The sequence below is a fragment of the Ixodes scapularis genome, unplaced genomic scaffold (assembly GCF_016920785.2).
Source record: "Ixodes scapularis isolate PalLabHiFi unplaced genomic scaffold, ASM1692078v2 PGA_scaffold9__187_contigs__length_104089568, whole genome shotgun sequence".
Taxonomy (NCBI): Eukaryota; Metazoa; Arthropoda; class Arachnida; order Ixodida; family Ixodidae; genus Ixodes; species Ixodes scapularis.
In genome coordinates this window covers 21,465,397-21,477,507 of record NW_024609884.1, presented here as the reverse complement: position 1 = coordinate 21,477,507, position 12,111 = coordinate 21,465,397, and the positions used below count along the sequence as shown (strand labels likewise).

General features: G+C 43.3%; 1 protein-coding gene across 3 annotated transcripts in view; it reads right to left on the bottom strand.

The window, feature by feature from the left end:
- Positions 1-12,111, bottom strand: part of LOC8039109 (CCR4-NOT transcription complex subunit 1) — a 45,781-nt gene that overhangs the window by 30,260 nt on the left and 3,410 nt on the right. For all 3 annotated transcript variants that reach the window (XM_029969110.3, XM_029969112.4, XM_029969111.4), the window contains exons 2-12: positions 10,524-10,631; positions 9,715-9,813; positions 6,798-6,978; positions 5,774-5,920; positions 5,541-5,653; positions 5,403-5,458; positions 4,949-5,174; positions 4,699-4,869; positions 4,497-4,624; positions 1,860-1,995; positions 745-852 (exon numbers count right to left, since the gene is read on the bottom strand). In XM_029969110.3, the coding sequence (XP_029824970.1) occupies positions 745-852; positions 1,860-1,995; positions 4,497-4,624; positions 4,699-4,869; positions 4,949-5,174; positions 5,403-5,458; positions 5,541-5,653; positions 5,774-5,920; positions 6,798-6,978; positions 9,715-9,813; positions 10,524-10,631 (1,473 nt within the window). The remainder of the gene's footprint in view (positions 1-744; positions 853-1,859; positions 1,996-4,496; positions 4,625-4,698; positions 4,870-4,948; positions 5,175-5,402; positions 5,459-5,540; positions 5,654-5,773; positions 5,921-6,797; positions 6,979-9,714; positions 9,814-10,523; positions 10,632-12,111) is intronic.

The window sequence follows — 12,111 nt, the reverse complement described above, 5'->3', positions numbered from 1 at the left end:
CTATCTGTGTTGTCACGTGATTCGAATTCGGATTGCTGGAGTAACTCGCATTCACCTACTCCAGGGTTGTTGCTTTATTTTTATTGTCACGTAATAAATGGGCTTTAGCAACTCTCGGTCACTCGAGTGAACATGAAGAACGACATTCGGAATCGGCGTTGATGACGTGAACGCCAACGAGCAAGCATCCCTTGTTTGCACGGGCACGTGCACGTCTGTTGAACTCCGTGCGATTTTCATCAACAAACTTTCGGCAGGATATTCCGATCCTGCCTCTTCTGTCCAGCGAGAGTTCCGACTTGATTTAACATGTCTCGCAAGAGAAAATTTCTGTTCTTCAAAGAGAAGCCGGAAGCTCTGAGGAAAGTGGACAAGGACCATAAAAGAAAATGCAAGGATTTGGCGAAGGAGTTTCGGAACGTTTTTACAGGTTCCAAAACTGTCTCCTGGATGATAATGAAAAAAAAAAAAAGAAGACTCAGAAGAACATTACTGACTTCTTTGGCCGGAAATGTGACCAATAAATGGCAAGTAGCCCCCCTTTGCTTTCATGTACTTATGTGACTTGTTTTTTGTTCATACAAATTTCGGATTATACAAATACTTTCCGCGATCCCGCGAGATTCGTATCATCGAGATTCTACTGTTCCTAGTTCTTACTAAACACTGACATTTTCCTCATTACACAGTGGCCAGCCAACTTGGTGTTTTGAAGGGAGAGAACAAGGTGGCCCTCCATTGTACCTGAACATTCCAGGCAGCTTGCAGTACAATGGCAGAGTTGGGGTGGTTGCTCAAGAACAAAAACACAAGGTTGGTCAAGAGCTCGTGACGAAATGCCTGCATGGGTCCCTGAAAAAGGCAAAATTTCAGTATGAAGGCGCCATTTGACATTATGCATGTGCAAAACTAAACTGAATGAATATATATGTGGATGGCAATATGCAGGCATATAAAAAATGTAAACTACACCCTAGTCTCATAAATGCCACAGATTATGCTGAATGAACCATGGCACTCAATAGTCCCATCATCCACAGCAGACATCAAATGAGGCATTTGAACCAAGTATAACTTCCTCTACACCACTATGGACCATTCCAATAATCACTTCCTGGGAGCTAGTATCTTTATCTACTGGATTGTGGATCGAGTTCAAAGTACATGCAAGAGCTCACTTCCATGACAGCCCCAGTAACTGCACTTTCTGCAGGGGCGATGAACGCCGAAACGGTGCATATTTAGCATCCCCAGCATATTCAAAATATGCAGGAGGTCAATAGTACTATAATAATTCGGGAAGGCCCACTTAAACTGAGAATAAATTGGGTGAAAATAAGGGGTGGGACAATTTTTAGAGTACAACAAAAAGCAACAAACATATTCGCCAAGCCGGGGATGCAAAGTCCCATAAGGAACGTGAAAGCCTGCTTCTTCATGGTCTATTCACACAACTCGCGGCAGGTTCCTATCTATCGGTATAAGAAAGAGTCGTCGACCGAATGTCATTTCCCTTATAAATTTAATTGATAACAGCAAGTGAAATATCAGACGCCATTTTAAATCCGCTGCTCGATTTTTTGGACTGCGCGGATAGGTCTACCATTAAACTGATGCTCAGCCAAACGTGTCCTTCAAGTAGTTCCCAACAGCACCATCAAAAGCCTCAATGAATGCGACAAACGTACCAGTACGACTGGTGAAAAATCCTGCCCCATTAATGCGGAGGTCAGCTGGCCAGTGTTACTGCTAGAAGTGAGCTATCATTTGGCATTCTGCATGACCCAAAAACATGCCTAACACTGAAGTGGGCCAATCTTTCGAGGGTGGATCATCTCTCGGAACGGCAGCCTACTAACCGAGGCCTGCAGTAAGCCCAGCATCAACAAGTCGGGGCAGTGCTGGACAGGGTACTTGAACAGGTCATGAACATGCACCGAACTGTGGACTTTTTCGGTCAGGTTCAGGAGCGTCTCAATGAGGTCTAAGGACTTCCTGGAAAACAAAAAGAAAACGACAGCGTCTAGTAAGTATGTATCTATATCTCTATATATATACATATATATATATATATGGCCGGTTTCATTTGGATTAACGCAACGAGGTGCAGTCATATTTTTTATTTTGCCTCAAATTTTTATATTTTGTGGAGCATGTTTTAAGAAGAACAATCCTTTTTTGTTTTAATGTTCCGACATGTTTAGTTTCTGAGAAAAAAAATCTCGAAGCGGGAAAGAACGACGAGGTTTTGACGATTGTCGTGTGTAGCATTTTTTAATCACTCTCAATCTCAAAGTATTCAAAAGAGAGCGTCTATATCTTTTTAGTGTGATATATATCAAGTAGGTAAAACAACATTATAACTACAATTTATTATTCGTCGCTCCAATCTTTGTAAAGATACCCAAACATGCCTCCGCAAACAACTGTAACCTAAATTTCGGATTTTTTTTTTTAGTTATCTATGTTTAGTCACGGCCGGACTGGAAGCACGTGCTCTCTTTCTCTTCTTACGGCCTTTGCAATCGCCCGGGAGTCAGTGGCATTTTTTCTCCGTATATGGTTCACTTGCTTGCCGCCAGAGGCGCAACCACCTCACCCCACTTGGAGAGTCCCTTCGAGCTGCTTTGCGCTAGTGTTCGAGCTTCGTAGGTTGTTGTTTTGGCAACGGTTTATTGAACCTCGCTCCGATTTAAGTCACTCTATACCGACAGGCAGTATCGTCTTCAAACTGCGTTCCCTTGTGACATGGACGGAACCTCTGTACTGACCTGGAAAAACTGAAAGAGCCTTGCACTTCAGCTTCATTCGTGACATACTCTGGTCTCGTGTACGTCGGTGGCTATCTGGTGAAACTCATTAGTGAGTTTAGGTGCGTCGCCTGTGTTATGCTGTTGACTACGAGTGACAGAGGTGATCCTCTGTCCGTCGTATTGCAAGGCCAGGATAAAAGCGGACTTCATTATCCAAATCCTAGGTTCCTCGCACTTCTGGACAACATTGTGGCTTTTTTTTTTTTAAGGCACCTTCCGCGTACAATTGTGCACGAAGTTCTGCAAATACTCATTGCACCCTATCTTGAAGACGCGCCAATCCTAAGTTGCCCAGAGGGCATGGACAACAGTCACTCAAAGTCCTTGGCTGGTTTAATTTGCATCAAATTCCTCAGAATACTTCTGATTGACCATGCAAAGACAATCACGGACAGAAACGAAAAATCAGCTGGATATGTGCACAAGCCCTCGAAGAAGCACTTTAGACTGTAATATGTACTGTGCGAAAATTGTATAGACCACTACACCCTTGTCTAGAGCAGCTGACCGACTTCATGGGCGGCCTATGAAATGATGATGCAGACCACGGCAATAGATAGACTGAACCTTATTACATTTCACGAGACTGTACGAAATATTTATCATTGAAGTTCCTCCACGTAGAAGGGGTCCGTCTCCTCCTGTTCTTAAGTTGCAACAGAAGTCCTGGAGGTAAAGACGAGTATAGTTTTTCCGCAATCGCATTCGCTGTCTCTACTTACAACTTTTTACTCCCGAATCTCTCTGAGATGTGCGTCAAATATTCACCGTTTTGGGCTCATCAGAAGCGCATTAGATAGTGGCTGAGGGTCTAAACGTAAGGATGAGGTGTCAAAGGCTATAAAGATCTCGGCCGCAAGTTGCGAGAGCGCTGAGATACACTGTAAGCCACACTCTATGCAAATGGCAAAGGGTAGCCCAGGGGTGAGGTGACAGCGCCCGCCGCGACTTGCGGCGGGAGGTGGAGATTGCCCCAATTGCAAAGGCCGTAAGAAGAGAAAGAGAGCGCGCGCTTCCAGTCCGGCCGTGGTTTAGTATTGTTTTTAAAATAATACCACGTGTAGAACATTTCATTGCCTTCCAGATTAAGCAAAGTTTGTGCCTTTATTATGTACAAAAACTGCATCACATTTTTTTTACACCCTTCTTTCACCCAGAATGCATTCCGTTAAAGGTATTTGCACTGGTTACGAGTTTTAAGCCTCTGAATATGCTAAAAAAGAGCAAATGCCGATGGTGGGTTTTGACGATTGTCGTGTGTGGCATTTTTGAACCATTCTCAATCTCAAAGTACTCAAAAGAGAGCTTCTATATTTTTTTATTGATATATATATGCAAGTCGGTAAAACGACATTCCAACTGCTATTTATTATTCGTCGATCCAATCTTTGTAAAAATCCCCAAACATGCCTCCGCGAACAACTGTGACCTAAACTGCGGATATTTTTTTTAGTAGACTTTCGGAATTAAAACTTGACAACCAAAGGGCAGAAGGTTTAAGAGGATTTTCTATCTGGCACGTCAAAGCACCAATACATAACCAAAGAAAGCTGCTCTTATTCCTACACACAGCATATGTAATTCTCGATACCGCAAAGAAGATGGCTGCCGACGAGCAGACCGAGCACCGCCTAACAATATTGGTTATCGAAGAAAGCCTGGAGGCTTCCTCAAAGGACCCACCAGTTGGAAACGTCCCGGTTGTCGTCTTCGGGGAGGGCTTTGAGTATCTCCATGGACACGGGCCTGTACTTGTAGTCGGTCAGGCACACTATGTCCGAGTTCTTTATGATGTGATGGAACAAGGAGAACTAGAAGAAACAATACCAATCAGTGTCGCAGCCACCTCTGGGGTCCTACAGTTCAGGAGCAGAAAAGGCCCCACCTGTGAGTCGGGGTTGCGCCAAGCGCGGTACAGGCGGTCCGTGGGGAACGGCTCGTTACCAAGGCCCCGACAGAGGCCATGCCACAGCAGCTTGAGGCCCTGCCGATCCTTCACAAAGAACCCTGGGAAGTCCAGTTCTCCCACCACATCCTTCCAGTTCAAGCTCGGGACCTGCCAGTTTCAAAACAGGTAGCTGTGGCACTAGATGCACGACGGCGGAAAAGGGGTTGGAAACGGTACCGCCACTCACCAGGTCGTAGAGAGCCTGGACGAAGATGTCAATGTTCCACGAGGCGTGGCCAGAGTCCTTGTCCGGGCCCCAACTGGACGAGCCCGTCGCAGAGGATCCCAGACCTTGGAGGGGTTCCGTGAGGCCCGTGTGAGTGTTGGCCATCATGCACAGCACCCGAGCCACCATGCACGGACCGGGGTCTCGAAGGCCCATAGCCATCAGCCCCTGGCGACATTCCTCCACGCTGCAAATACGGTGCTATCAGTCAGCATCAAGAAGGACCAAGAACCAAACGTTTTAATGGCATTTACTGACCACAGGTTTAGGCTAGTGAGGAATAAGTGCAAAATAAGCATTTCTCTCTCTTTTTCTTTTTTTAAACCTTGGCAGAACACGGTTACAACCACCACTCGCCAAAAGTTCTTGCAACTTGAACCGACAAACTAGCCACCAAAAAACTGAGCGTACAAACCTTGCAGTGAAGCCGTAGCCCACCTCTTTGATTAGTTCAACATGCGAGGGCTCCATCTGCGATAAGGATACCAGAGAGGAAGCGTGAGAAAATGTGTGGCATGTAGAATCAGTCGAAACGAAAGAAGCGTGCACCCACGGGTTTGGACATGTTTGAGGATGGCTCGGTCATCCCTTTCTCCATCAGCACATCAGAAGCCTCGCTGTAGAGAAGTGGGGCTAGTACAACTGGCACCCGGTCCTGGGGAAAGTCTGCAAAGAGGCAGTCCTGTGAGGTACACTTTCTCCACAGAATGCATGCTTACAAACAAGAGCCACTATCGTTCAAATCCGGTCAATTTTTTCCCCCACAAGGTTCCTAGCTTTCCCTACCTTTCCTCAGATTCTCAAAGAAGGCTTCCTTCAGCTCCGTGCTAATGCCGTAGTGCTCGGGGGTTTTGTTCAGCAGTTCGACCAACAAGAGATGGAGAGCCTCTGGAGTGCAGTCCTGAAGGCCCCCTTCTTGTCCCGATGAGGTGTCTGAACACCAAAGGGAAACAACACTGTAAATTCACCACCACAAAGGTAGCAACGATGTGCAGACCTGCCGTTCCATTAACAACCTCAGCAAATGCAAATATGCTGTGTTAACACAGTGAGGGTGCAGGCAAGCTGGTGTAAGTTTACCATTATAACACCCAAGACTGGGTGCGAAAAAACCTTGAAAACACCTTTTGAAGCCAAGGTCTTCACCTTGGTCGAGTGTAGCAGTGCAAGAATTTTGGGGGAAGTTAGGTGTCAGTGTGAAGATAACAAATCAGTTCGGTAGGCTTGGCGAGCAAGGTCGTTCCAGGCTGGGTGTTCTAAGAAGTGGGAGCCTTGTTTGAACATGGAATGACCGCACAAGGTCATGGTGTGCCAGAAGTGTGTACACAGGTGGCTGCAAAGTTTGTAGAAAAGATAGGAAAGAGAAAAGGATTTTTTGTTTTAGTTTGTTTTGTTGGCTAGTGACAACCTTGGTTTCAAAGGTGTATATAAGAGGTTTACCGCATAAACTTATTAGCAGAATTTGAGACCGTTGTCTGACTGACTTCTTTCCCCTCTCTTCTACTTTTGGTTGTTTCAAGGTTTTTTCACACCTAGTCTCAGGTGTTTTAACATACTGGTGATGCTCTGTTACTTGCTGGTCATGGCTCCAGATCTTAGCAACAGTCAAGCTAAAAAATTATTACCAAGCACATGTAAGTAAATGTTGAAATATCCCAACTATCCTCCTCCTCCTCCCTCCCTCCCTCCCTCCCTCCCTCCCCTCCACCTCCTCCTCCCCCCCCCCCCCCCCCCCTCAACCAACCCACCCACCCACCCACCCACCCACCCACTACTGAGCTGCCCAAGTGTCTGGATATTTGAGACCTACCAGAGTCGGTGTATGAGCGAATCAAGTCCGGAAGCTTGTGCCGAATAAACTGGATGGCACAAAGGCGCAGTTCTCCACTTGACGAGTGTAACAAAGAAGTGCCCAGAACAACCTCGTGCGCTCGGCTAAGCCTCAAGACCCTACTGATCTGAGGCAGGAGTGACGGAGTTGCTCGCAGGCTCTGAAAAGAAAATGAGCAAAAGCAAGAACAGAAGTTGAGCAGCATGGTGCCTTTAAACACTATAACACTATGGATGCAGTCAGCACCAAACCTAACTATGCCAAAGCAAAAGTGATGTTTTCTTGTTAAAGAAGCTCTGGCTCAACCAAATATTAAAAAAAAGCTCCTCAACATGTCACCCTTAAATGGAATACAAAGAAACATTGAAAATGTTTCATTGTATTCATCATTCTTTCATTCTAAAACATACACAAGCCTATATAAAAAAAAAAGAAACAAAGTTGGATTCGGCATTTGTAAAGTGCATTTTCAAAAAAAAAAAAAAAAAAAAAAAGTTTTTTTTTTTTTTTAGTTGATTTTATATGAAAAACTGTAGGTTGCTCAAGTTCTCACTTAAATGAACTCGGAACTTTTGTTTGGCTTTGCAGCTTCTTTGCAAATAAATTTGGTTATTTCTTAGTGCCTCACTGGGGAGTAGGAAGAAAAAAACATCATGCCATTGAAGAAGTTTGACATAATTAAACAGCGCACAAGGAGAGGGACAGAAAAGGAAGACAGAACAGGCAAGCGCTGACTCGCAACTGACGATTTACTATGAAAAGGAGAAGGAAGAAAACTACACACATGAACATATATCGGAAAAGAGAAAGATGTGAAAAAGCTAATAAATTAAATAAAATTACACCTAAAATAATTATAGCTGAAAAGGAAAAGGAAAAGGACATGCCTAGGACTTTGAGAGATTGATTTTCATTTTATTTTGTTTTCCTTTTCAGCTATAATTATTTTAGGTGTAATTTTATTTAATTTATTAGCTTTTTCACATCTTTCTCTTTTCCGATATATGTTCATGTGTGTAGTTTTCTTCCTTCTCCTTTTCATAGTAAATCGTCAGTTGCGAGTCAGCGCTTGCCTGTTCTGTCTTCCTTTTCTGTCCCTCTCCTTGTGCGCTGTTTAATTATGTATAGCAACCACCAACTAGCCCAAGTATCCACCATTTTGAAGAAGTTTGATTTCATAACACTATCCTTATCTCCTAATAATAATAATAATAAAATTCTATGTGCAAGTTCATTTGCGGGTTAGGGATCACATCACTCTTTCTTCGAAGGAATGTGCCTCCGAGTTCCAATTTCACAAAGGAAATTAATTTTCTTCGAGGCCACAAAAATATTACTAAATGCATCAACAAGAGGCACCCCTGTCTGCAACACAACAGCTCTCAGAACCAGATAGTTAATGATCGACCAAGATAGTCACCTTGCATTCTCCTTATTGACACACATCTGTCGAGCATATGAAAATAGAGACAGAACCAAAGAAAGAGTGTCTCGAATCGCATGATGCAAATAATGCCACATTCCGTATATGACAAGGCAGAACTATGCAAATTTGAGTTTCCGAAAGAGAACTTCCTGCCCGTGAGCATTTTTCAGGCTCGCCAGAAAAAGCAGAACTCTACATACAAAGTCTGAACAAAGCAAATAGGCACTGCCCAGGATGCGAGTGCACAGGCAGACTGCTCAACACCTCCCTAACTGACACACATGTGGTGGGTAAAAGCCCATTCACACTATTGCGACCTCTTAAAGGGATACTACAACGAAATTTTGGCGCTCATTTTTTGGTCTATATGTGTTCAAAAAAGCAGCATCACATTGAACATACCAATATCTTGTTAAAAAAGTCACGAAAAGCAATTTTAAAACGAATTAAAACGATTAGCAAAGAGCACTTGGTGGATGTCGCTAACGCCTCGCTTGTAATGCCCGTCTATGACCCTTGACAGCTAGTGACGGAGGTTGTCTTGCCTCCGGCCACGACGAGAGAAGAGGGGCAGGAGGAACTCCCCTCTTCCCGAGAATGCCTTTTGTGTGTCGCAGAAGTCGCTATTGTCCCCCTACAAGATTACAGAAGATTAACCCGTCACTCAAAATTTGTACAAAAGCAGCCGCTTCGGTGGCTGGAACGACTAGGCCATCCTCTCGACGTCAGCCTCGCCGTAGCTTTGCTCGTCCTGAGACGACCTATGTCACGATTGCGTTGGTTACACGTGGTCTCCGCTGGGCCTTCTCCGAGCGCTTGCCAGAGTGGGCCGTTTATAACGAAAAATACAGCCACCAGGCTCAAAATACAAACATACGATTGTCATTTACGGATATTGTGGATCATATTCAACCTATTTTTTAACACGACAGGAATATTTCAAATTTCGTTGAAGTATCCCTTTAAAGCTGGGTTCCCTGAAACCTCTTACGAGAGGATACACTGGCGCCACCTATTGCGCAGCAGTGTAAACTTGGCGGTAGAGCATATTTTGTATTTCTCTCAAACATTATCCTTTCTTTCTTGGCTCGAAAAACTTTTGTCAACGTTATAAACGAGCCTTTCTTATAGGTATTACGCACATTTGACCTCGGAAATACCGCAAAACCTTCGCTCTGGTGAAATGCAGTTCTACGGTCACCGCATAGATGGCGCCAGAGTGTTCTCTTGTCCCAAGAAATTTTAAGAGGTTTTAACAAGTCTCGTCTCTCTCGGTCGTACTCGGTTGCAAGAGTGTGAACGGGCCTTAAGACTAAAAATACAAGGCAGATTATTCAGAGTTCAACACTCTGGTCTCCAGTTGATGCAATTGAACTTGGACCAGCAGTCTTCCAGATAAGAAATGGCAGTAAGTATGCACATGCCAGATGTAATGCACATGATTAGTAGCGGAAATATATAATTAATTACCTTCTGATGATGAAGAGGGTTTTCGACGGCAAAGCAAATGCTGGACACAAATTTTGGCTTGCTCAGAACAGAGGCAAACTCTTGGATCAGATACTGGGTCTAGAAAAAAAAACAACACAAAAACATTTAATTGCCAGGAACATTCTAATTGCACACAAGAAAATTAACATGGAAGTGCATCATGACTTTGTGAACCCTTTGATGGTCGTTGGTGTGCGTGTACGTCGGCGATTACACATATAAAAATTCCCGCTTAAACACGAAACCCCACGCACTATCTGATATGGCTTTCGGGAACCAAAAACATTGTATTCGCACCCTTTTGCCTTGCTGGGGCTATCTATTATTTCTAAAGAAAACGTTTCAAGCACAGGGATACACGCGAGGTGGTCGCTTCATGTATTGTTGGCTGCTCAGTCCGTAGTGGGAATCGGAGTGTTGGCTCTTCAGACTTTTTTAACACACTGCAGAATTTTATTTAAAGCATGAGAGCTCAAAATCAGATGGAGAGGCTTGCAAAGTGCCTCTGGCTCAGTCAGAGTCCAAGACCACAGAAACATTGCGAAAGCAGACACGTCAAAATTAAACCGAACGAAAGAAAAGCGACAACTTTTCTTTGTATGCCTTTTAATCTGGACAGCTTGCAAGCACACAATAATGTACATCTTTTACAAAAAAAGTTAACAAAAAGGATAAACACAAGAAACTATTTTGCAATCAGCACTTCACTGTGCGAGTCAAAATAAAATATAATAAAAATAAAAATACTAGTTTGTTAATTAGCAATGTGAAATTATGCCTCGAATCACCTGATGAAAGTCCTTCCCGCTGCTTTTACCATCACCACTGAAGTCCACGTGGGAGAAAAGGCAACGAAGCAGATGTCGTTCTGCTTCAAACCCATGCAGGGCAAGGAGCTGTGAAAGAGGAGTCAGCAGATGTGATGTTACATACAACATAAACCACACTTGCTTTCTGAAATTCTGTGACTACCTCCAACGAAATGTAAACGGTGCAATTCGTGTGCAGAAAAAAAAAAGGAAGTCAACAAATGACACAGTAAAACAGCAACAAAGACAGATGCAACACTTTGGTTAGCTAGATCTCACCATGCAGTCATCACAATCAGAAGCACCTGAAAATTGAATACAATTTTGGGTCTTTAGAAAATGAAGGCAAGTGCAAAGTAGGCTTGCTTTTCAGCACACACAGGGTCATCCAATCTAGCCTGCTAGCCAGAGAAAAATAACCACAAAAAGTGAAGTGTAGTACTTGCCCACCAGGTTATGTGCCAATCATCTAGTAAAAATGAGCTGTAGATCAGTTCCATCATACACTCTGCTTTGTTTGCAACAAAATTAGCTTCAAATGAATGAGTTAGAAATTAATACCGTAAACAACTTAATTTTCGCAAAGGCCTAATTCTTGCAAATTTCGCTAATTGCCTACAATTTGCAAAATATAGGTCCCACGAACAATTCCGGTAAACTATAAACTCATTGGAACCTATATTGAGATCCCACCCCGTTGCAAATATTAGAACCCCCACGAAGCCCAAGAAAAATAAGTCGTTTACAGTATATCGACGTATGAAACACCTTAAAGGTCCACTAAACAAAAAGAAAAAGTAAAAAAAAAAAAAAAAATTCTTTTTAAACAGTCAACAATTTTACACAATTTCTTTTTTTAGCAATATTGACAGCGCGAGATTTACTTAGAAAGTTGCGCGCAAAGCCCATGACGTCGCCCCAATATGGTCATAGACTCTTTCCACCTCAAAGAGATGGTCATACACTCTCTCCATCACAACGTGATGGCTAAGCCGATCCACCTCTCCTCCACGCGCCAGAAATGCCGAGAGAACAGAAGTGGAAAGGAAGTGACTACTGACTAAATTGCGTCTTGCGCTGTCAATATTGCTCTAAAAAGTTGTTTATTTTTCGTATAAAATTTATTTTTTGACACGCATGTTTCCAACCACTTAAAAAAAAAAACATCTTTATCTTTTCAGTGGCTCTTTAAAAATGCCTGAGCAACTGCAAAAATTGTTTCACACTTCTGAAGTACCTTGAGCAACAATGAAAAACTAGTTCGCACTAAAATCACCAACACCAACTTCCAAAGCCGAACTGAGGTATATGTGGCATAGACATATCACTTAGATTGCCCCCCTAAATGCCACAAACGATGCCAAATCATGCTCATCTATGTTAAGGGCCTTCTGCAAACCTTTGACTCGCGACCAAATAGTATAGTAGAAGCACCTGCCAAAGCTACCTTATCCCTAAGTGTGTCAAGTTCACAGTGAGATGCAGTAAGACAGCACCAAAACAAAATATTCCTCCATTAACATTTGTGCAAAGATTCAATGTTTTTTTTAGTTAAACACGATTTTGC